The sequence below is a fragment of the Larimichthys crocea genome, chromosome X (assembly GCF_000972845.2).
Source record: "Larimichthys crocea isolate SSNF chromosome X, L_crocea_2.0, whole genome shotgun sequence".
Taxonomy (NCBI): domain Eukaryota; kingdom Metazoa; phylum Chordata; class Actinopteri; family Sciaenidae; genus Larimichthys; species Larimichthys crocea.
In genome coordinates this window covers 23,057,321-23,082,510 of record NC_040020.1, presented here as the reverse complement: position 1 = coordinate 23,082,510, position 25,190 = coordinate 23,057,321, and the positions used below count along the sequence as shown (strand labels likewise).

Below are 25,190 nucleotides of genomic sequence, written 5' to 3'. Positions count from 1 at the left end.
GTTTTTTCCATGGTTCTTCCCATTGTTATTAATGTTTTCCTGTTCCTCCTTGTTATTAATGTTCTTCATGTTCTTCATGTTCCTCATGTTCTTATGTTCTTCATTGTTCTTCATGTTTCTTTCATGTTTATCTAATGTCTCTCATGTTATTCATTTCTTCATTTCTGTTCTTAATTGTTCTCTATGTTCCGTTCCATGTACTTACATGTTCTCATGTTCATCCTGTATTTATCGCATTATTCTATGTTCTTCAATGTTCCTCATTCCTTAATGTTCTTAATGTACTTCATGTTCTTCATGTTCTTATGTTATTTGATGTTACCTCGTTATCATGTTCTACATGTTCTTCTGTTTTTAATTGTTCTTATGTTGCAGTTTTAATGGATTTTTCTTCATGTTACTTATGTTCTTCATGTTATCAATGTTCTTAATGTTGCTCATGTTATTAATGTTATTACATGTTCTGTCTCATGTCTCATTTCTCTTTTATGTTCTTCATGTTATATTATTACTATAATAATAATAATAATAATTATTATTATTATTGTTGTTGTTGTTGTTGTTGTTGTTGTTGTCGTTGTTGTTGTTGATAATCATCTTCTCAGGGACACGTGGACATGATAAAGTCATAAATAGAATATTATTACTATAATAATAATAATAATAATTATTATTATTATTGTTGTTGTTGTTGTTGTTGTTGTTGTTGTCGTTGTTGTTGTTGATAATCATCTTCTCAGGGACACGTGGACATGATAAAGTCATAAATAGAACTGAAGTGATTTACAGATCTGATTAATGAATGTAATCTGATTACTCATCAGCCCTCAGTGTGAATAAGAAGCTGAAACACTGAAGTACTCTAACAGAGTAATCTATTACCTGAGCTGAGAGGTAACGAGCCCCGCAGCAGCTTCAGACCTGACGGAGTCTGAGCGTCACACAGCAGAGGTGAGTCCATGAGTCAGACCGGGACACAGACCGGGACAGACCGTGGTCCCGTCCTGAGTGGACTGAGCTGATCTGGACTCTGTTCTCATCCTCTGAGGAGAAACTCGGAGCTCGGTGCTTTTCGCGCTCGTTGTCCGGATTAAAGACTTGAACCGAACCGGACCAGAGTCCCGTTCAGGAGCTCAGGGGATGTTCTGCGCGTCCGGAGCAGCTGGACCGGAGCGGAGCTGCTCCTCACGCGGACTTTAATCCCCGACACATGAAGATGGAGAACTTGACGTGGACGTGGAGAAACGTGAGCAGAGTTCTGTCGGAGCTGGACGGGACGGGAGCCGAGGAGGAGCAGGAGGAGGAGCGGGGCGGTGCGGGGGGCGGCGGGCTGCGCGTCCTCGTGGGCTGCGTGCTCTTCCTGCTCATCGTGTCCACGCTGCTCGGGAACACGCTCGTGTGCGCCGCCGTGGTTCGGTTCCGACACCTGCGCTCCAAAGTCACCAACTTGTTCGTCATCTCTCTGGCCGTGTCCGACCTGTTCGTGGCCGTGCTCGTGATGCCGTGGGAGGCCATCACGGAGGTGACGGGCACGTGGCTGTTCGGGCGGTTCTGTGAGGTCTGGATCGCCTTCGACATCATGTGCTCCACCGCCTCCATCTTGAACCTGTGCATCATCAGTGTGGACCGGTACTGGGCCATCGCCAGCCCGTTCAAGTACGAGCGGAAGATGACCCAGCGCGTGGCGTTCGTCATGATCGGGGTGGCGTGGACCTTGTCCATCTTGATCTCCTTCATCCCGGTGCAGCTCAACTGGCACCAGGCAGGCGAGGAGGAGGCGGAGGAGGTGACGGAGGAGGTGATGGATGTGATGGCGTCCAGCGGCAGGAACTTCACCAACAGCAGCAACGCCGGCGCCGCCACCAAGAGCTGCGTGGCCAACCTGAACAGAACCTACGCCATCTCCTCGTCCTTCATCAGCTTCTACATCCCCGTGGTCATCATGATCGCCACCTACACCCGCATCTACAGGATCGCTCAGACCCAGATCCGCCGGATCACGTCTTTGGAGAGGGCGGCGGAGCAGGCGCAGAACCAAGGCCACGGCATGAACCGGAACCAGCACCAGCAGCAGCGACCCAATGACGAGGCCTCGCTCAAGTCGTCCTTTAAGAAGGAGACCAAAGTCCTGAAGACACTGTCCATCATCATGGGCGTGTTCGTCTTCTGCTGGCTGCCCTTCTTTGTCCTCAACTGCACCGTCCCGTTCTGCGACCCGCCCTGCGTCAGCGACACCACCTTCACCGTCTTCGTCTGGTTCGGCTGGGCCAACTCCTCCCTCAACCCGGTCATCTACGCCTTCAATGCCGACTTCCGGCGGGCCTTCGCCACCATCCTCGGTTGCAACCAGATCTGCTCCAGCAACGCGGTGGAGGCGGTGAACTTCAGCGACGAGCTCGTCTCGTACCACCACGACACAACGCTCCACAAGGAGGCGCTGGTCCCTGCGCAGCAGCAGCAGCATCCTCGCACCATCAACGTCGGGTCCGACCACCTGGAGGACGTGAGCGCTCAGTTTGACGAGGAGTCGCTCATCTCCAACCGATCCCAGAACCACAACCGACTGCTGCTGCTGCCCACCACCGTGCAGCTCGAGGACGACCACGAAATCTCCCTGGAGACCATCACGCCGTTCACTTCGGTGGCAGGACTTGAGAGTGACGGTCTGATACCGGGACAGGTCCACCAGGACGGATAGGACAGAACCGCCATTACCAAACAGGAAGTTAGGCTTCAGAATAAAAGCATAAAGTGTTTTGAGATATTGGACTCAGCTGATCTTTAAAAACACGACAGACTTTTTTTACATGACTGGTTTCGGATCCAGATGAAGTCTGGAGACAAACGTCCTGCACGTCAGTGTGACGCGTTCAGGGACCAAATGCTGCCAAAATATGCAAAATATTGTCTGTCTTCATCAGGACAGAATCTGGTCCTGTCACTGGTGGTGCATTCAGGGACAGATGCAGCAGTATTACAGTTCATCACAGCGTCAGGTGATGGAGCAATATATAAACAATATAAAACATCATCTCTGTGTTTCAGTGAGTCAGTCCACGTCCATGTTCTGATAGTTCCACACGCTCGACATGATATTTGTTTATTTCCTCCATCTGTGAATGTTTCTGTAGTTTGTGTCTGAATATGATCTGAGCTCGGCCGTGAGTGTGTGTTACACCTCAGCCTCAGAACCAGCAGTGAGCAGGAACACAGTCATCAGCCCAGCCAGGTGGTCCTGCTGGGTTTGGCTCCTGGTTTGGTCCGGTCCAGCTGCTGACAGCTGAAGTTCATAAAGATCTGCATAGTGAACTCTGACATAAATTCATATTCAGATTGATAGATCTGAGGTCTAACGTCGGTCTCACTGTTTGTGGATCAGAGTCATTAACGAGGACTTAGAGAAGCTGAGTTCATTACAGAGGATTAAAGGTGTTTGTAACAAAGCTTAAAACACTTTCATGGATTTAATATGAAACAGAAAGAACAGAAAGTTCTAAACGAGCTGACGGGTCGGGGCTTTGGATCCAGACAGAGCAGCAGGAGGTCTGTCTGCATGTCGCTGCCCCCCAAGATGAACTGAAACCATGATTCCTGCTGCTTTTTGATCGGATTTCTCTTCGTGTTCCGAGGTCCGGTTCTGTAGAGAAACAACCTGCCAAGCAAGTCCAAAACATTCTTCCTTTTTCCATCAGAGGAAACATACCTGCAGAATTTAAAATGAAGATGAACGAATGAAGAGAGAGAAGAGCAGACTGGAGCCGAGGACACAAGATAGAGATAGATAGATACTTTATTGATCTGAAGGAGATCCCATCATACATTGAACATTAGAACATGCATTAGGATCGACCTCTGACACCGTGACCACGCGAGATCATCTAATCATCTAAATGTGCAGAGGGGAAGAAACTTCTAATGAAACGTTTGCATAGAAAATAAATGTAACAGTGTGAAGTGAAGCCGTGCTACGTCTGTACGAGACTCTAAAAACACAAAACTGATAGAAACTATAGAAAAAATAGAAAGTGATGGTAGAAATAAAAATATGAGTTAGAATGGATCTGATGTTCTTCAGTCTGCTGGTGGAGCAGGACATGGACAGCAGTCCTCTGCCTGGTGAAGCTGTGCAGAGGGTGGTGGACAGCAGTTTGTCCTCAGTCCTTCTCTCTGTCTCTGAGTCCTGCTCTGTGTCCACCACTGTGAAAAAATGTCATTCTGTGAGTCATTATTAAAGCAAACAAACCAAAGCACCTGAACTTGTGTATTTCATCGAGCAGCTCAAACAGAGTGAGCTTCCAAAGGTTCCTGTCTAACATCAGAGGAACGTCCAGGATTTCTCTCTCTGCTCGCTCCTTTCATCTTCAGTCAGTCGTGGAGTTGAAACAGAGTGGAGGCCCCCGGGGGCCACTGAGGGGACGACCCCATGAACCCCACAGGTGTTTCCTTCAGGTTCAGGTGCATCACCATCATCACCATCATCATCTTCATCATCATCACCATCACCATCATCATCATCATCACCATCACCATCACCATCATCACCATCATCATCATAGTAGACAGAAAGGGTCTGAGAAGACAGGAGCGATGTGTGACATGATTTACTCCTGTTCATCTCACCTGTTTTATTCATTAACTCGTTCTGTACTGCACATCGTGAACTTGTTGCTACATCTGAGAAAAACATAGAAAGTGAAGGACGGAGGGGACAGACAACCTTTGAAGGACGGAGGGGACAGACAACCTTTGAAGGACAGAGGGGAGGATGAATGCTGACTGTGTCCTGCAGCTGGACGGGTTCTGTTGATGCTACATCAGGTGTCAGTCAGCACTGAAGCATCTCCACCTACAAGAAGTAGAAGAACCTCTGTGGCTGTGAAACAAAACGTAGAAGAGACGCCTGAAACACGTCCAACACGTCCAACACGTCCAGCTGAGACGTGACCTCATCACAGAGCAGCTCTCACAGCCAGAAATGACTTTTCAATGACAGACAGCTCTCTGTTCTCTTTCCATTTCACCTCCTATCCATCGCAATTTCATCTCTACAACACACACACACACACACACACACACACACACACACACACACACACACTCAAGGCTATGCTTTGGTGTCATAATCACAGCAGTAATCATGGCGGAGGAGGTGATGGCGACAATGGAGCGCTGATTGTGTCCGCCTTTCAACGACTGTTGAAAACTAGAAAGTGGACGCCTCTGTTTGCTGTCAAGGACTCCGAGTCATCACCAGCTCATCACACACACTCACACACACTCACACACACGCACACACACACACTCACACACGCACACACAAACACACACACACACACTCACACACGCACACACAGTTCATTAGATAGTGACCCTCACACTGCTTTCAGTCTCCTAGGAGACAATTAATTCAACAGAATTTTAAAGAATCTGCAGCAGGTGTAAAAATCAAACATCCAGGAAACAAGAAAAAAATCAGCAGCACGAATAAAAACTTCAATCTAAGAACTGATACAATAAATATATGAGATAAATATTGATAATAGGAATACTCCTGCAGTCATCCTGAAGCTGTTTATTCTGTATATCACCTGGACTGTTTTGTCTTTACCAGTTTACTTTGTGCAGTGACAGTGAAGTTTCATCTGATGCAGCCGATTTAATTTACTGATGACTGACAGATATTTAGACATAATTTAACAAATGAAATCTTTCTTCATTGTTTGTTTGTGCAAACCACCAGTAGGAGGCAGCAGAGTCTCAGCTGCAACGTGCATGAAGGACACACACACACACACACACACACACACACAAACACATACACACACTTGATTTTATTTCCTCGCTCTGCTGACTTATAAAAAAAATGGAAATAAGAAGAATAAAGCGACTCTGAAGTCTTCTTCATTTTTTCTTCATTTCTAACCGTGAAAATCTGCTCAGCACTTCACAGAAGGAAAGGATTCTTCTTACAGGTTTTAGACAGTCTGCGGGGACGTCTCAGAGACTACGTCCAGGTTTTAGACAGTCTGCGGGGACGTCTCAGAGACTACGTCCAGGTTTTAGACAGTCTGCGGGGACGTCACGGAGACTACGTCCAGGTTTTAGACAGTCTGCGGGGATGTCACAGAGACTACGTCCAGGTTTTAGACAGTCTGCGGGGACGTCACGAAGACTACGTCCAGGTTTTAGACAGTCTGCGGGGACGTCTCAGAGACTATGTCCAGGTTTACAGTCTGCAGGGACGTCACGGAGACTACGCCCAGGTTTTAGACAGTCTGCGGGGACGTCACGGAGACTACGCACAGGTTTTAGACAGTCTGTGGGGACGTCACAGAGACTACGTCTAGGTCTTAGACAGTCCACGGGGACGTCTCAGAGACCAGGTCCAGGTTTTAGACAGTCTGCGGGGATGTCACAGAGACTACGTCCAGGTTTTAGACAGTCTGCGGGGACGTCACGGAGACTACGTCCAGGTTTTAGACAGTCTATGTCTAAAGATTCCAATATTTGATGAAGCTGGTGGAGACCAAAACAAAGCTAAAAGGTCTTGACGTGAAATTTAAAGTCTGAGAAACAAACTCACAGAAATCACAAACATCATTTTTGTTTCCTCCTCCGGGACTCGAACAAAGTGCCGATCTGCTGACAGATCTTGAACTAATGACGCTCTTCACCGCCATTCAGATCGACGCCGCTCGCCCTTAACAGCCGAAAACAAGGTGACATATTTGTTCCTGATTGGCTCGGACTGGGCGGAACAGGCGTTAGCTTGTTTTTCAGAGCTGAGGAGATTTTTGGCAGCTCGTCCTCGGATCTGCACCAACCCTGAGCTGAATGAGAAGGAGCCCAGCGGCAGTGTCGGGGTGTCGACGGGGGGTTAAGCTGTGACCCAGATTTCTACACAAGTCTTTGTCTTGGAGGACAGAGAAGATTCTCCCCATTCATCTCTGTGAGGGCCGAGGTCGCCTACTTACTGTTGGAAATACAGTGACAGAGAAGAGAAAGTGACGGACTCATGAATTATGGATTGTTTTGGGGAAACATGCAAATGAGCAGCTCAGCAGATATTTGCTGATCCTCTATTTGATCGAAAGGTGTCGATCTGTTTCAGTTTCTCTTCATTCCTCATTTGAACGAGTCTGCTGTATGAAGAGAATCCACTGAATTCATCAAAATATGACTTCATAATAAATCAGAAATCACACACAGAGAGAGTCAGGAACACTCAGTATATTAAAACAATACAACGTCTCTGTGTTTGTTCCTTTAATTAAGTTTGTCATCATGACAGGCCAAACGTTGGTGAACAGAAAATAAAGCAGCTCTTTGGTTTTATGGATCATAAGTTATGTTATTAGTAGGGCTGTCAATCGATTAAAAAAAATTAACTAATTAATCGCAAAAAAATCTGTAATTAATCGCGATTAATTACAGATTTTTTTGCGATTAATTAGTTAATTTTGACAGCCCTAGTTATTAGTTAAAAACAGAAATGGTGTGAGCTCTGTGATGGATCCCAAACAGAGAAATCTGGACTTCAGTGGTAAATCGTAGGTCATCCACTCCAACCTGTGCAGTTATGACAAATAACATACTTCAGTCCTGGTGTCATGCATTATTCTGTAATAACCACACAGCTCATCAGCGATCATATCTATGTTATAGTTTATTTATCAGCTGTCCTTTTACCTGGTCTGTTAAATGAATTCAGCTCACTGATAACCACAGACTGTTCATCCTCACCATCAGTGACCGGAGGGACTGACCCGGCTCTCTCGGCCCAGACGGAGGCTGTTCTCTGGGGGAGTGTTCATCGAAGAGTCTGACCGGGTCACTGTGGCTTTAACACAGATCAGTTTCTCATATTTGGTATCAAATGAAAGAGAATAAAGTGTTTTAATGAGGCCAATCGTTGCTGGAGGGTTAAATATTGATTTTGCTTGTTTATATTCAAATCAATTTAAAGTTTTGTGCCTTTGCATTACAACAACTTTCACAGTGTCTTATATTCAAGTTTGCAGTGATGAACAAAGAAGTGTTTGAGCCGCTGTGAGGCGTCGTCACTGACTGAGAAACCCTGGCAAGTGTGTCCATTGTCTGGCTCTCGCACACATGCATGTGGGGTTTGTCAGGAGGGGTGAATGTGGGAGGTGTCCTTGGTTTTTGGGTGGGCAGTTCTTGGTATAGTCCTCCTCATTCCCTAAACCCCCACCTCCTCCTCCTCCACCTCCTCCTCCACCTCCTTTATCCTTGTCTTCTCCCCTCTTTTATCCGACTGTTCGTGGCCCCCACATTCTCACAGCGACTCGGAGCCGTGGAGCGTCACATGGTAAGAACACTCAACAACAAACCACACGAAACACGAAACCACTGAACAGCATCGAATATTAGAGCGATGCAGACAGAACTGCTTTCTGTCAGGACTCACTGATGAAGGGTGGATCTGCAGTGTGGGTGTTTGTGTGGGGGGGATTACTTTTGTTGTGGCGCAGGGCGTCTTTGTTTTTCACGTCTCTGTTAAAGTGATGCTGCTGTTTGTTTTATTCCAGTGAAGGAAATGTTCTGTTAGACACAAATATTCACATTTCACCAAAAGCTGTCACTGAAGGACAAAGCACAGCGGTGATGTTATATTCTATAACGGCACAGGCCAGAGTGGATTATCATCTTTATACCATGATCAGTTTAAATATTAAGACACACTTCCATTTGTTTCTTGTATAATCGAGTATAGGTGAACACCTTTGACTCAGGTGCATGTCGAGCCTTCGAGGTTTGACTTCAAACCACAGATTTGTGAAACCTTTGTCAGATTTGTACTGAAAAAACAAACTTCCCAGTTTCTCCTCGTTAAAACAAAAAACACAAACTCGATAACTGTGCAGCATCGAGACACGACGAGTCTCACCAGGCGACAGATTTACAATGTCTACGATCTTACGAACCCCTTCACGGTTCCTGACCTCCACGTTGAGGAGCACACAGATTATCCTCTGCTTTGGTCTCCACCTCCAACTCTACTGTTGGACTCTGGGTCATCGCCTTCATCGTGTGCTGTGATCTGTAACGTCTTCATGACGAGTTGTTACGATGCGAAATCTTCTAACTCGTCTGAAATAATAAAGTATAATAAGACAAAGACAATCCTGCATTTTACGAGAAGATCCTGAACTTCTGTTTTTCAATAATTCTGTATTTGACAAATCTGCGTTTTCTGAATCTTCTGTATCTTACGGGACAGGACGTGACAGGAGCTGAAGGTTTGTACAGCTGGGCAGTCAGAACAGTGACAGGAAAAAAGGAAAATATTTTTATGTTTTCTGAAACATTCAAACCTTTATCACTTCTTTCTTTCTTTCTTGACTTGCGTTCACAATAATTCATCATGTGGTAGAAAGTTTCCTCCGGGCACAGACGGAGCTGCAGCTTCAGTGATCAGCTCGTCCTCTGACTTCATCTAAGAACAGACGTGAGCATGTTCCACATTAACACACAGCGTTATTAATGGATTCATTATTAATGTTCTCGATGAACCGTTTGAGCCCGGAGGCTCGGTGACGTCAATGTTTTTACTCTCATCAACACAGAATCTAATGGTTCAGGTAATTATGAGCTGATATGAACACAGAGCGCTAAACAGCAGCTTTTCTTTGTGTTTGTGAAGCACTGAGAGAATTAATCATGAGCTGTAATCCTCTCATCTGTAGTCTGACAGCTACATGTCCAGTCTGGACTCTGTTCATGACGCTCGGCTGATTTTCAATAAGCCGCTGACAGACTCACACCCCCAGTCTGCAAACCATTCAAAACATTGAAGACCGGTAACGTGTTGCTCGGTCACATTCGGACATCTGAGATTCTGACGAGGAAACAAATCTGAAAAAATAACCCTATGACGTCATCACACGTGGGTTTGAAAGGGAAGTGTCCCGCCAAAACAAAAGACTCAGAGCCAGCGTTCCTGTTGTCTGAGCCGCAGAGGGAGAGCTGGACCCAGAAACAGACGAGAACACAGGTTTATTAAGCAGAGCGTTTGAGTTCAGGTAGACTGAGCAGCTTGGAAAGCATGCAGGTTAAAACAGGGGACGTAGATGTGGCCACGCCCAGGATCCAGACCAGACCATGACCGGCTCATGGGTCAACATCATCGCCCTCAGAGGATGGAGGCTCATGATCCTCATGGTCCCTGTTGTTTCCCGTCTCTGTCCATGTCAGAGACCTGAAAGAAGTGTTAGTGTTCCTTTGAGCTCTGGTTTGGTCTCCACCATTGCCTGATAAAAACATCTGCGTCTTTAGCTTGTTTGCTGACAAAACTAAAACATCTACAAGAGCTTCAGAAAATCAAATGACTTTCTTTCTGTGCCCAGATCTTCCCAGCCACCATGAGTGTCCTGCCGTGCAGTTTCCTCTTCCTCCTCCTCCTCTGCCTCCCCGTCCTCACAGACGGGAAAAGGCTCAAACCTGACAAACCCCGTCAGCCTCCACCAACAACCCAACCGGCCAAGAGATCCAGAAACCGCTCAGTGCCCGGCTCCGGAGAGCTGACCACCAAGGAGGGCCATCGCTGCACCTGGCAGACGTCTGGTGAAGTCCTGGTGAGCCTGACGGTGAACTGCAGCACGGAAACACTGGGAGGCCAGCAAAGGTCAGAGAAGACTTACCGTGTTCTCAGCGTGTTCAGGTGTTCTTCATGGTCTACATGTGCTGTATTCATCCATCCAAGCACTGCGTTTCATTTTTTAGTTCACGATGTTTCTGTAATTTACAAGAAAAACCTGGATTTTATGGAATAATCCTGCATATTTAAAAAGTATTTTATGGAATAATCCAGTTTTTCACAGGACGTGTGGCAGCTCGACGTGAGCTGAAGGTTTCTGCGGCTGGGCAGTGACATTTATATTTCATCTTTCTTTCTTCTTTTCCATCTTGACCTCTGTCCACACTGTTCTCTTCGTTCTTCTTGTTTCCAGGTACTGGTGTCGTTATGCCGGTAAACCCGACCTGTGCCAGGCCTACGGAGTGAAGTCCAGCCAGTACTGGAAGCAGCTGGTGGGGAAGCTGAAGAAGAGGCAGAACGCCTGCGATGGAGAGAAAGTCCTGAAGGCCAAAACCTGCAAGAAAGCTCCGGCCGAGGCCCACATGAAGCTCGCCCAACGCAGCGGAGAGGACGAGAGGAAGGGCGGGAAGAAGAAAGGACCGCCGGCGAGTAAGAGCTCAGAGAGAGGGAAGGCGGAGCGAGGGAAGAAGAAGGAGGACGAGGAGGAGAAGAAGAAGAGGGAGGAGGAGGAGAGGACTGGGTTTGAGGAGGAAGGAGTGCTGAACGACATGGAGCCGGTGCAGAGTTACTGCAGCGAGGGATGGCACTCCGTCTGCTCCTTCTTCATCAAGTTCTTCGAGGGTTGAGATGATGGAGGAGGCTCAGCTTCATCACCACGGAGCAGATTCACAATCTGAAGAACCATGTGACCTCCACGTTACAGCGGCGTGATGGGGAACAGTCTGAATGATACGACAATCTGCTGATGATGGAGACACCAAACACTTCGTTTAGCTTTGTGTTGTGTCTAACGAAGTCTGTAGTTTGTATGAACTAATCAAAGTGGAAACAATCAGTCACCATGTCGATGTGTAGATAATTAGATGATTACAACTTTTTATTGCTTTTTATTAACTTAGTACCAACGACAGTTTTTACAGTTTGTCTGATTCTACAATAAAAACAAATGCTTCAATAAAGGAATGTGTTTTTATTCAGTTCTACCTTTAAGTTTAATTAAAGATGTAAATTATTTTATGCAGTAATATCATGGAACCCTAGAAAACGATTTGAGGCGCCGTCTGTCAGCAGCAGCTGATATCACTGCCTAGTCCAGCAGCAGTCAGCCCAGAACCAGAACCAGACCCAGCAGCAGCTGATATCACTGCCTAGTCCAGCAGCAGTCAGCCCAGCTCGGCGTCTGTCTTTCAGCCTTTTATTTCACCAAGCTCTCACCAACCACTAAAAGTCAGTCCCACATTTACTCTTGTCCGGGCGGTCTGGCTGACATGAACTGTCTGATTCTGAATGTGGTGGAGGGGATCGGCTGAGCACGTCAGCTATCGTCTGAGAATTTAAATTTCTCTTCATTCATATGCAGATATGTCCACTCGTCTGTTTCTGGATGTTTTCTGGCTACACTTTGTCAGATTGGAACTCGTTATGTTTCATTTAAAATCAACCTGAAAACAAAGTTTACACACAGAAACTAACTCGTTGGATGACTGAAGATGGTGACAGTGAGCCTGAACGTTTGGAGGCGGTGTAGATCTGTGGTGGAGCAGCTGGCAGAAGATGAGCGGATCAGAACCTGTGCGGCTCGTCCTGTCAGTATTCAGTCGGCTTTAAAAATAGAACATGGAACTTTGAGGTGGAACAATTCCCAACGACAGAAAAGAGGGAAGGACCGGCTGGACACTGCTCAGTGGTTACCATGACAACAACTCAAGAGGTGGTGTGTGTGTGTGTGTGTGTGTGTGTGTGTTGTGGTAGTATCTATGGTAATTTGGCACGATGTGTAGTGCAGCCAGCAATTTGTTAAAAGGGGGTCATATGACCCTGTGAGCACAAAACACACACACACACACACACACACACACACACACACACACTCCTTCATGTTATAACACATTATTAACAATTAGTTCTGACCAACCTGATTGGTCAACTAGACAGTTAGCACATGCTCAGATCACCTGACAGGTGTGACCGTGGATGAGGCGTCCACACGAGCAGCTGGCTGGAGGTCAGAGGTCAGACATGGTACGATGACGGATGCTGTTACAGAGACGGTCAGAGACTCTCTCGTCTTTGCAGACGTTCCTCTCTCGTCTTTGCAGACGTCCACACGTTCCTCTCTCGTCTTTGCAGACGTCCACACGTTCCTCTCTCGTCTTTGCAGACGTCCACACGTACCTCTCTCGTCTTTGCAGACGTCCACACGTTCCTCTCTTGTCTTTGCAGACGTCCACACGTTCCTCTCTCGTCTTTGCAGACGTTCCTCTCTCGTCTTTGCAGACGTCCACACGTTCCTCTCTCGTCTTTGCAGACGTCCACGCGGTCCTCTCTCGTCTTTGCAGACGTCCACACGTTCCTCTCTCGTCTTTGCAGACGTCCACGCAGTCCTCTCTCGTCTTTCCAGACGTCCACACGTTCCTCTTTCGTCTTTCCAGACGTTCCTCTCTCATCTTTGCAGACGTTCCTCTCTCATCTTTGCAGACGTCCACGCGGTCCTCTCTCGTCTTTGCAGACGTCCACACGTTCCTCTCTTGTCTTTGCAGACGTCCCTTGGTCCTCGTCTTCAGGGCTGTTTTCATCATTTCACCAAAGCTCTGTGTGCCACATGTTCATGTTGTTGGTGGCTGAGGTTCAGACTCATTCTGTTACATCAGAGACCTTAAACTCTACAGTGAATGTAAATGAGGCGTTCAGGAGCTCAAACATTTACAGTAAAGCACAGACTTCAGTGTATCAGATGGTCCTCTGCACACAGCAGGGAGCAGCATGGGTCAGATCCTTCACAGACTCGGACACTAAGACCCCCCATGTTGGACGCTGGCCTCCTGCCTGGAGGACTCGGGCACAGCGAGGGTCTGTCAGCTTCAGCTCAGCTTTTATTCCTCAGCTTTTCTCCACCACCTTCATTTGTCTTCATGAAATCCAACATGAAGCCACTGAATCTTTCAAAGTTCCCATCAGGAAACCTTCACAGATAAAACTTAGAGCTGAATGTGCGTCTGTGTTTGTCACACAGCACCAACTGTTATACTGATATTTTATGAAGAACATGTTTTCTGGTTTTTAACTCTTTAAGAGGTTTCCAGGCCCGGCAGCAGCAGCTTCTGTGGACATGAACATGTTTTCCTAAACTCCGTCCGTCGGCAGCTCGTGATGGATTTAAAGCTCCAGCAGCTGCAGCAGGTCTCTGCTGCTCTCTGCTGGAGAAGGATCAGAACCTGTCAGTCCAAATCAGTAACACCAGAAACACAAAGAAAGAAATCATGTGTAACCTTTGCAGAACAGATAATACGCCTGAAGAATTAGTCTTAGACATGGAGTTTATAAAGTAACTCAAAGAGAGCCTAACGAAGTTACCATAATTAAAAACCTGATGTTTACCATCAACAGCTGTTGAACATGTGTGCTAACTGTTGTCAGGTAAGACAGAAACAAACTGTTTGTTCAGTTTCTCCAAACTCAGCAACTCAGTCTGCTGACTCCTCCACCGGCAACTGCTCTAAACAGTGTGACTGCCATTAATGACCAGCAGAGGTCAGTGTTGGATTGAAGTATGAACACACACTCCTCACTTCATCCTGGGAAAGACCTGACAGAACCAGCAGGTCCAGTCCAGACCTGAAGCTTCTCCTGCAGGAGGTTCTGGTGCTGATCGATAACATCCTGTCATGTGACACAGGACGGACTGATCCCGTCCTGCAGTGACATCACACTACAGCACGACGTCACAGCTTCAACGTCTCCACCACAGATCGAAGTGTTCCTATAGAACCATGAAGCTCCGTCACGCTGCTGTGACATCACGCTGCTGTGACATCACGCTGCTGTGACATCACTCTGCTGTGACATCACACTCTGTGACATCACACACTGCTGTGACATCACACACTGCTGTGACATCACACTGCTGTGACATCACACTCTGTGACATCACACTCTGTGACATCACTCCTTCATGTTCTGCCTTGCAGATGTTTCACGTTCAGCCGGTCTGGGTCACAGAACATGAACATGAAGCACAGTCTGTGGTCCTGGCAGGAAGTCTCCATGACCTTGTGTTGTTGTTGTCCTGTGTTGGACTGATGCGACCGCTGGACTGGCCTGTGTGTGTGTGTGTGTGTGTGTGTGTGTGTGTGTGTGTGTGAGTTGAAGCTGCTGACTGACAGACTTTGTCACTAACAGCTTTTAACCCTGAACAGTCGTCAACACTGGTCCAGCAGCTCTGCAGCAGTAACCTCACACACTGACAGAACATGACATAATATATAAACTGTGAGTCTGAAGGAGCTGCTGTGTTTGAGCAGAGCTGAAGGCTCCTGGATGGAGCCTCTCTTTGGTGTCAATGTCCGTGTGAATGTTTGTTTGTCTCTGGGATGACTCACCTGCTCAGGTGTCTCCACTTATTCTGGCTGAGTGGAGTTTAAAGGACTCACAGCTGATGATTGACAGCTGTGATGATCCATCAGGTGAGCTGCTCACACCTTGATGAGTCTTTTGAGTAAATTCAGTCTGCTGAAATGATCTGAATAAAAAACACAGAGTCAGAGAACACACAGATCGTGTGAGAACGTTTTCATGAAACTTTTTATCAAAGTGAAGCAAACCTTTCAGTTTGTACTTCTACTGAAGCTGTGAACACCTGCAGGGGCAGCCAATCACAAGCAAGGAAAGGCCTCAACAAGCCCCAGAGCAGGTACACAAAGAGTGCACAGTGTGTGTGTGTGTGTGTGTGTGTGTGTGTGTGTGTGTGTGTGTGTGTGTGTGTGTGTGTGTGTGTGCACAGTCATGGGGGTGTGTCCGGGGTTACTGCAGGTCGACTCTCAGCTTCTCATAAAGTATCAGAGCTCATGTTTCCCAGAGTGCCGTGCTGCATGCATGAACATCGGCAGACACACCTCGTTACTTAACGAGTCCAAAGCTCCATGAAGTGGTGCAGGTCGACCTGACAAACCCCCCTCATGGCTTCTCTTGTTTTAGTGAGCTGTGAGTCGTCTCCTCCTTGTTGTTGTCATGGTGACAGTAGTGATCAGCCTGTGATGACATCACTGTGTACAGGTGTTGTTCTGACTCTTTAAAGCACACCTGAATATACATTCATCTGTCACCTCATGATGAGGCTTCACTCAGCAGCTGTTTGTCTCGTTAGTGATCTCGTTAGTCATCTCGTTAATCGTCTCGTTAGTCGTCTCGTTAGTCGTCTCGTTAGTCGTCTCGTTAGTCGTCTCGTTATCTCCTCCTGATGTTTGTGAGGAAACCTGTGATGGATCATTTGTACATGTTCAGAAATGAGGCTCTTCAGTCACTCTGCCTGTTTTGATGAAGACTTTATTTCTCTTTATTATTAAAACTTCACAAACACGCCTTGTCTCTGAAGTCAAAGGTCAAAGGTCAGGAGTTCAGAAAGTGTTCAGCAGCCTCTGATGTCTTATGCTGTATTATTTATTGACACTTGGCCAAGGAGAATTAGAGACACTCTCAAAGTTCATCAGAAGTGCCTGAGTCGGTCTCACATTCTGCCCAACTCATCCTGGTGGACAGATAGACGAGCTATCTATTATGTCTATGACGGCAGCAACAGGTCTCTGTGACCCTGGACACCACAGTGTTGAGATAGACTGGCACCTACTGTTCCCAACCAAAGCCAAACAACTAATACTGCTGAGGACCTCAAGGCCCACACGGGACCTCAAGGCCCACACGGGACCTCAAGGCCCACTCGGGACCTCGTTTAACCTCAGGAGAGGAAACTCCAGAACAGTGTCGTGTCGCTGTCTGACCGTCTGTTAGAACCACTTTGTATTTCTCCATCTGTGTGACGACACACTTCAGGAGATGTTTAATGACGGACTGCAGCGTGAGGAGACGTGATGTTTAATGATGGACTGCAGCATGAGGAGACGTGATGTTTAATGATGGACTACAGCATGAGGAGACGTGATGTTTAATGACGGACTGCAGCATGAGGAGACGTGATGTTTAATGACGGACTGCAGCGTGAGGAGACGTGATGTTTTCAGCCTACACTGTGCAAACCCAGGGAGCTCCAACATCTATAAAAATATATGAAAGCTATCAGCTGAGTCTGAGTTTGAGCCTGTGATATTTTTACTGTGGCTGTCAGTCAGGTATGTCGCCATGACAGAGTGTCGGCATCTTAATTCAATCCAAGTCATGTGACGGGCTGTCAGCCAATCACAGCGCCCGACAGCCTCTCCTGATGCCTTTTCCCCTGCAGGCCATCGAGAGGTTACTCCACGAGTGGTTACCGTGCCAACATGAGTGGTTACCGTGCCAACTGGCAGCCAACGACAGAATCTCTCTGTTACCAAACGTGTCTGGACCTTCCCGTCCTCCTCCTGTCGTCCAAATATTGATTGGATCTTTTTTCTGCACTCTATCATGTTTTGAATTTCTCATTGAGCAATATGTGCACGAGACAAACACGGAGCACGGACCGAACACATGATCGTCCTTTACTCAACATTCATTCAGACTTTTCCTCTTATTACAAATATGAATGATTCATGATAACCAGCTGTTCGCCTGGCTTTGGCCCAGTGCACGCTTCTTATATTAAATGATATGAAAGACCCAGCAGCAGCTGATATCACTGCCTAGTCCAGCAGCAGTCAGCCCAGAACCAGAACCAGAACCAGACCCAGCAGCAGCTGATATCACTGCCTAGTCCTGCCTTCCTCCGTCAGCGTCCTCTTCACTCTCTTCATGTTCAGTCTTCAGGACGGGTCCATCAGCAGCTTCAGTTTTTTTAGTAAATTTCCTTTTAGGTAAGTATTTCACCCTGAGTTAACCTCGTCCATAACCTTCTTATCGTCGGTGTAACCTTCACCGCTGTTGCGTCAGTCTGACTTTTTTTTCCTTCCTGTTGCAATCACATGATTAATCAAGCTCAAAATAATTCAACAGCAACACTGGAAATCTTTAAATGCTGACGAGCTTCAGCTAAAGCAGAATTTATTTCTTCACAGTCACAAACAGAAACATGTTATTATTTCATGGACTGCGATGATGAAACGTGTTGTCTTCATGACCATGTGAAAGTGGTGTGTACGAGTCAAAGGGAAACCTCTGACCTCTGACCTCTGACCCCGAGGTCTGCAAAGGTCAGAAAGCTGCAGATATCTGAAACATTTCAGTCAGAGAAATGAGACAGAGTAAATAAATGAGTTGATCTGTTAGAACTCTGAGCGTGTTTTTCAGGGTAATGTTTGACTCACGGCTGAAAGATCGATAAAGCAAATACTCTTTAAAAATAGAAACTGAACGTCAAAACAGCAACAAGTGAGAGCAGACCAAGACCTCCAGCTCCAAGACCTCCAGCTCCAAGACCTCCAGCTTCAAGACCTCCAGCTCCAAGACCTCCAGCTCCAAGTCCTCCAGCTCCAAGACCTCCAGCTCCAAGACCTCCAGCTCCAAGTCCTCCAGCTCCAAGACCTCCAGCTCCAAGACCTCCAGCTCCAAGCTTTAACAAAGATTCAAAGTCTCTAAAAAGAAAAACATTTTAGATCTGATCTGTGTAACATGAAGAAAAGCCCGAGTTCATTATGAATTATAAATCACATCGTGACGCTCGTTATGAAACAACCCGACTTCACGGACGTCACAGAGACTACGTCCAGGTTTCAGACAGTCTGCGGGGACGTCACAGAGACTACGTCCAGGTTTTAGACAGTCTGACAGACCCATTTTAAAGTGACAAAAACAAAATTATTTTTATTTTCAGGTGATTAAAAAATTCATTTCTGCATATTGGATTTGCGTCCTATCAGATTCTTCTCGGACCTTTAACTGTGAACTTGTTTTTATCTTCAGTGTTGAACATTTAAAGAACGTTAAAGAACGTGTCATCCATCAAACTCAGAACTCTGATTGTTGAATCACGTCTTTAAAGGACTGACACAGACTCACTGTGACTAAAATAACGTGTCGTGGTGTGTCGGAGTCCCGGTGGCTCTGCAGGAGGAATGTGAAGATCCTGGTCCACACCAGCAGGGGTCCATCATGGTGTTCAAATAGCAGCTGAGTCAACAGGCTGAGGCGACATGCTCCTATCAGATGGCCCGAGGCCAGCGCAGAGTCTGCGCCGATTGGTTGGCGAGGAATCCCTCTGACTTCTCATTGGCTGTCTGTGGAGCCAGCTGACAGCTTATGCAAATCGTCTCTATGTGGCAGTTGAAATCCCGGAGAGCAGAGGACAGGCAGCACTGAGAGGCAGGAAGACAGAGAGAGAGGTCGAAGAAGGAAGAGCAGGGGGAGTGACACGGCGTGCACTGCTGGGACAAACTGCACAACTCCCTTCAGCTGTCTGCTTTTATTTTCCATGAGTGCTGCAAGGTAAGAAGCAGAGACTGAACATGTGTTTGATTCAAAGTACAGTTTACATTTGATCTCAGTGCTATAAAACCAGAACTTTGTATTTTTATTTATTTACAGGAACTTCTTTGAAGTGAGAACTAGTTTCTGTGTTTAATAACTTCATGAAGTCTGACCTCCTCTCCCTCCCCCAGCGTTCTCAGGTCTTTCAGTCCTTCAGCAATGCCTGGTCCCGTCATGCCGATGGATGTGGCAATGAGGTTCTACATCAGCCACTCTCCGCCTCCTCTCAGAGGTTTCCTCAGCTCGTACGAGGAGCTGCAGCGAGCCAAGAACCGGGTCAACCAGTCCACCACCTGCATCCAGCAGCTCTACAAACCCCTGCGGCCATGCATCAGCAGCCAGCAGAAGGCGGTGGACGGCGGGGACTGCATGGGGTGGAACAGCACCAACAAGGCCAGCAAGAAGAAGGTGGTGTTCGCAGACACGAAAGGCATGTCACTCACCGCCATCCACGTCTTCTCCAAGTTCGACGACGAGCCGTACCGGAACAAGCGCTGCGGGGGAGTCACGGAGGACTTGCAGTTCGACATGGCAGATCTGGAAACGGCGACGATGGATCTAAAGATCAGCTCGGCGCGCAGCCTGGTGCTGGACTTTAAACAGCCCTCAGCCGACTACCTGGACTTCCGGAACCGCCTGATTCAGAACTCCGTCTGCCTGGAGAACTGCTCGCTGCAGGAGCGCTCGCTGACCGGCACCATCAAGGTCCGGAACATCGGGTTCGAGAAGTCGGTGCAGCTGCGTGCCACATTCGATTCATGGACCAGCTTCACCAACGTTGAGTGCACCTTCATGAACAACGTCTACAGCTGCCAGGATAACGACACCTTCGCATTCGTCCTGGAGCTGCCCACCTACATCCCACCACAGAACCAGGTTGAGTTCTGCATCTGCTTCAAAGTCCAAGACCAGGTCTTCTGGGACAATAACGACGGCAAGAACTACATCCTCAAGCACGTTGGCTGGAGCGGCGAGCACCTGAACATTCCCACGCCCCCAACTTCTGCTGAGCAGAAGCCTTCAGAACACAAAAACGGTGGCGTGAAGGTTCTGGAGATGGACTTTGATCAGTTCGGAAGTCCACGCATGTCCAGCGGACTCTTTCCCGGCTGGCAGAGCTGGGGTCAGATCGATAACACTGTGCCTTACTGGTGAAAACATCAGGATGTTTGCTGAACAAGAACCGAGAGTGTGACGGGGCATTCAGTATGAACCAGCTGTGGGCCTGAGCTGAGCCTGGCTCGCAGCCACAGACTGAAGCAAACAAACCGGCTTTTATAGCAGAGGAAGTGCTCAAACCAGACAGAACCTGGACTGTGACGTGCCCAAACCAGACAGAACCTGGACTGTAACGTGCCCAAACCAGACAGAACCTGGACTGTGACGTGCTCAACTGACCTGCTTTCTGCTGTAACGTGGTGGACCGGACTGAAAGACTGGATGATGTGGATGATGAATGATTCTGTAAATATTAACGTGCCTTCTGTTTTGTTGATGCGCTGAATGAGACGTCACTGTGTGAAGTGCAGCTGATTAAAGTCCTTCATATTGAAGGGAAAGTGCAGCTGATTCATTTGTGATGAAAACAAAATGCACACTAAACGTTTTGCACCTTTAAAGAGAAAATCATGAAATGATGATTCAAACCTTTATGTAACTGAATGGTATGGAGCCGCCCTTTGCTTCCCTCCGTGTACGTTGCACATGTTTGTCTGATGTAATTTTGAAGTTAAGAAACTGAGCTGCTATCGATGATGTCACGAGAGACTCTGCATGTGATTGGTTGTCTCGAACAGGGAAGACATTTTGAAGTCTGAATGTTTGTGTTTAGAAGTGATGATGTGACGAGCGGCTGGATGCCATTTCTCTTTGTTTTCACTTGAAGGTGTCGCTGACGTTTCCTTTTCAGAAATAAATTTCTATATTTGTGCTAAAATCTTCACGAGTCCTGAGCCTGTTTGTTCCTGATGTTCTAATGATCTAATATTTGTTCTACAAATAAAAGTCAAACATAGACGTGGTTTCATGGTTTTATTATTTCTTTCAGCGTAAAATCACATTTAATAATTCAAATATAAACAAACCTGCTCTGATACACAGATGGAGCCATAACAAACCTGTTAACTGTTATGAGCTCATTAAAGGTTTCATTACATAATTAATGTTTGTAAACACAGGAACAAAAAAGTCTTGTGTTTACAAACATTTGAGAATTTCTGTGTGACCGCAGAGGGCAACAAGAATGGAACCAGGCCTTTGAGACTTTTACTGACTTACAAATTGTGTCTGTTTCACCATGAATATAATATCAATATTATTAATATTAATAATATACTAAATCTTTTCGTCGTGTTGGTTTACTGTTACTTATGTAACTTCCTCCACCTGTTTCAAAATAAAAAGCCACAGCTGTTAAAGGAGGAAGTGTAATGCATTACCTTCCCCGGAGCTTTTATTGTGAAACACTGGCAGGAAATGACTTAACTTTGTCTTTTCTTTACTGAGGCGACTGACACTTTACACTTTAAGATCTCTGTAAGAATCAAGCCCTGCAGATGAAAACACACTTTAGTATCTACACAACACTCAAAGCAGAAAATCTTCCACCGCCTGCAGCCGTGCTCTGTGTGCGTCCATGCTGGACTCATATTCAACAGGAAGAACCATAACTCCCTTCTTCTTCTTCTTCTTCTTCTTCTTCTTCTTCTTCTTCTTCTTCTTTGGCATGCACGAGAGGAAAGACCTCAGGCCGGCCCAGGATGACCTTCTGAGGCCTGAACATTCCTCCGTCATCATCGGCATTTTAACTCTCTAACTTCTTTACTCGAAGCAGCATTTGAACAGTAATCAGTGAGTCATTCATCTTTAGATAGATCTGAAGGTATTTTGTTACTTATGGAGTTTTCAGTTTTGTTCTGTCTTATGAAGTCATGATTGATGACTGACACAAAGAAACCAATGATATGTTATATAACCTGCTGAAGCTGAAACGTCACATTCATATTTAATTTAAATGTGAGGGGAGCAAGTCATCGTCTTTCCCAAAGCAGCATTTTATCAACATGCTGCACATCGCTGCATCTAATTTAGAAGCTAATCTGTCACCTTGATGTGGGTGAACATCACAGTCTGAGTCTCGGAGGGAACCTGCAGCACTCTCGTCTTTTCAAAGTCATTATTGCTGTACAGAGAATATGAATAACTGGGCGGCTCTGCAGTGGAATGCAGTGTAACTTTGAAAAGCTGATAATGAAGTTTGAAGTTGCGCCTCTCTGTAACATGACGTTACTTGTTCTGTGCTGGATCTGAGAGATTCAGCGTCAGCTTTCCTGGAATGAACAGCATTAACATCAGCACAAGAAATAAACATACTTTTCTAGATTTGGGTTTGGGGGGAGTCCAAAGTCCAAAGGCTCAAGTCCAAGTCTTTTTGATTTTGTCAAGTTGAGTCTAAAGTCATCAGATCTGTGGCTCATGTCCAGGCCCCTGAAGAATCCATTTTGGATGAAGCATACTGTAAACTTTACTTTTCATTTAGTAACACTGTGTTGGATAGTCTGTCCAGATTCCACTTTGATCCTCAGGTGAATCTGACCCGAAGGACTGCAAGGTCCCTGTTCTGTTGGTCCTGTTCTCACTGTGGGGTTTACTGTGGGAAAAAGAAAAGCTTCAGAACTTAAGTTCATCCTGCCCTCAGGCTCCGGCTCATCTCCACCTGCTGCCTGATGGAACTAGATTCCTTCAATACCTGTAATTTCCTGACGGATCAGAGTGAACAACGTCTTTGTCATCCTGCGTCCATCTGTTTTTCATTCCTGTTGCATTCGCACATAAGTGTCTGCTTCTACAATAAAATCACCTCTTTGTGTGCCGTGCACGCCCTCCTCTCATTTCCTCTGCACTGTTTGGTTTGCATGTTTACATTCCTCCCTTGTTTCTGTCGGAATGTCGGAGGTGAACCGAGTCATTTCAGCAACAGTGTGTCCACACTCTGCCACAGTTAGTCCATCACACAGATGTGACTCAACTTGTTTCTTTTCTTTCTCCAAACTAACTCCATCCAGGTCATTTCTGGGGGATATTAAGGACAGACTCTGAAATCCTGTGGATACATTTTGCTCTCCACATGGACTGTTGCAACTAAAGCTTGGTCAATGCTACTCAGACCACTTCTGATAGTCACTGTTAAAAACCAGTAAGAAAAGTGTTTACATGAATTCATCATGAAGTTGAACTTCCAGTCATGAAATGTGCAGCTGGTGTCACATGTAGCTCACAGACCAGTGCTGGTCAAACATTAACGGAGGCCGGGCTGCATCCAGAGACTGACTGGACTGAAGTGATGCAATGAGGATGCAAAGACAGAAACCTCCCATGTGGTGATGGGAAGGTCACAAAAACAAATCCACGGCGGTGAGATTCAAACAAGTCACAAAGAGTCATTAAAGGTCACAGGAGTACTGTGAATATGACTGGAAGACAGAAACACGAAGAAAAGCTGGAACAGGTTTTGTGATGTGAGCGGAGGAAATGAAGACTGAAGTTCAATTTTAGTAACAATTAAGGAAAACTCTGGAAACACACAAACAGATTAGTGACCTTGACGAGTCAATGGCTGCAAAGATTGTACGTTCAGTTTGTACAAAGAAAAGAGAATTTTACGTGTCGCGACACTGAAACATGGAGAAAGAATGTGTGTGTGAAGAAATGAAACAAATATAATGTAAAATAAAAAGGTAAGGTCACATAAGGTTCATCAGTCAGTCACTGCGAGCATGGAAAGAATCTGTCATCCAGCCACATTCCAGGATTATGCAAACTTTCTTATTCGCCTCCTAAAGTTTAAAACTTTTTCTACAAAATGTGCAGTGTACGTGAACTGTTTTTTGCTTTTTGAGCATTTAATGTAAATTTGAATTGCTTAAACGATAACTTGAGTTTGTAAAGTCTAGTTTGAATGTCTGCAGTAGCTTGATTCAGATGATTGTACATGATGGCATCGTCTGCATAGAAACACGTCTTTGTCGGCTCGTCTGTCGTCATGATCTGGAGTAAAAGTGTAGAAGAAAAAAAAATATTTTTCTTTTGTTGGAGTTGATACATTTTCAGCTTACACAGCCCTGTTTCCAAGTTTGAACCAAATTTAAACCAGGAAAGACTAACAGGAAGAATATTAGAATTATGGATCCACGAGGAGACGTGTAGGAGACTGCAGAAATATAATTAAATAATGACTAAAGAATAAAAACTCCTGTTGTGTTTGGTAACATGGACGGAAGTATTGGATCTAAACGAGAGGACGTGATCTCCGTCCAAAACAAACAGGCAGCATTTTGTTCTCTGTGTGAAAACAGAACAAGCTGACCAGGTGTCTGTGTGTTCCTGTTCCTGTTTGTTCTGATAATATGAGACGTTTGTACTTTGTGTCGAGACATCCAGAACCAATCAGAAGTTCATTCACACCTTCTTATTATTACACTGTAGATGAACACCGGAGACCTTTAAACCATGAAATAACTCTGGACTCTTGTTTGTATGTGTGTGTGTGTGTGTGTGTGTGTATATGTGTGTGTGTATGTGTGTGTGTGTAACTTGTGTTTGTGTGTGTGTGTGTGTGTGTGTGTGTGTGTGTGTCATGGCATGTTGTCTGAGCTGAAGGTCAGAGGTCATCAGATAGGACGGCTCTTTCTCTGGCACGTGAGCCGGTAGATAAACAGTCAGTGAGGACAGGTGGGGATGTTTCAGTGAGTGTGTGATAAGGTTCTGCATCGATGACGGGTTCCACAGTCTGAGACTAAAGACCCATGAAGGAACATTTGTTCTTCATCAACATGCTCTCACTCCAAACTCATCCCACACTGCCACAGCTGTGACCATGTTCTCCCCTCGTGTCTTTTCTGTCTGCTGTCATGTTTCTATGTGTCGACTTGTTTCAGTTGTTGATATGAATGTTCAGACGACGTTTCTCTGACTGAATGAAGCAAGGCGGCGGCAGTGGTGGATTGTGGGTTCAGGACTTTGG

General features: G+C 46.1%; 3 protein-coding genes across 3 annotated transcripts; all 3 read left to right on the top strand.

Annotated features, from left to right (window-relative positions):
- Positions 1 to 1,210: 1,210 nt before the first annotated feature.
- LOC104937512 (D(1)-like dopamine receptor) lies at positions 1,211 to 4,491 on the top strand. Its single transcript, XM_010753749.3, has one exon. It carries the CDS (start codon positions 1,211 to 1,213, stop codon positions 2,696 to 2,698), a length of 1,488 nt encoding a protein of 495 aa, XP_010752051.2. The 3' UTR covers positions 2,699 to 4,491.
- Positions 4,492 to 8,135: 3,644 nt separating this feature from the next.
- fgfbp3 (fibroblast growth factor binding protein 3) lies at positions 8,136 to 11,708 on the top strand. Its single transcript, XM_010753744.3, has 3 exons — positions 8,136 to 8,329; positions 10,368 to 10,645; positions 10,971 to 11,708. The coding sequence occupies exons 1-3, from the start codon at positions 8,327 to 8,329 to the stop codon at positions 11,401 to 11,403; spliced, it is 714 nt and encodes a 237-aa protein (XP_010752046.1). The 5' UTR covers positions 8,136 to 8,326; the 3' UTR covers positions 11,404 to 11,708.
- Positions 11,709 to 18,947: 7,239 nt separating this feature from the next.
- Positions 18,948 to 21,104, top strand: LOC104937508 (protein phosphatase 1 regulatory subunit 3C-B). Its single transcript, XM_010753745.2, has 2 exons — positions 18,948 to 19,126; positions 19,300 to 21,104. The coding sequence occupies exons 1-2, from the start codon at positions 19,113 to 19,115 to the stop codon at positions 20,321 to 20,323; spliced, it is 1,038 nt and encodes a 345-aa protein (XP_010752047.1). The 5' UTR covers positions 18,948 to 19,112; the 3' UTR covers positions 20,324 to 21,104.
- Positions 21,105 to 25,190: the final 4,086 nt, after the last annotated feature.

Bases quoted from the DNA above. Each gene is read 5' to 3' on its own strand.
- LOC104937512 (XM_010753749.3), top strand. From the start codon at position 1,211: ATGAAGATGGAGAACTTGACGTGGACGTGGAGAAACGTGAGCAGAGTT.
- fgfbp3 (XM_010753744.3), top strand. The intron at 10,646-10,970 runs GTCAGAGAAGAC...TCTTGTTTCCAG, and splicing joins ACACTGGGAGGCCAGCAAAG to GTACTGGTGTCGTTATGCCG.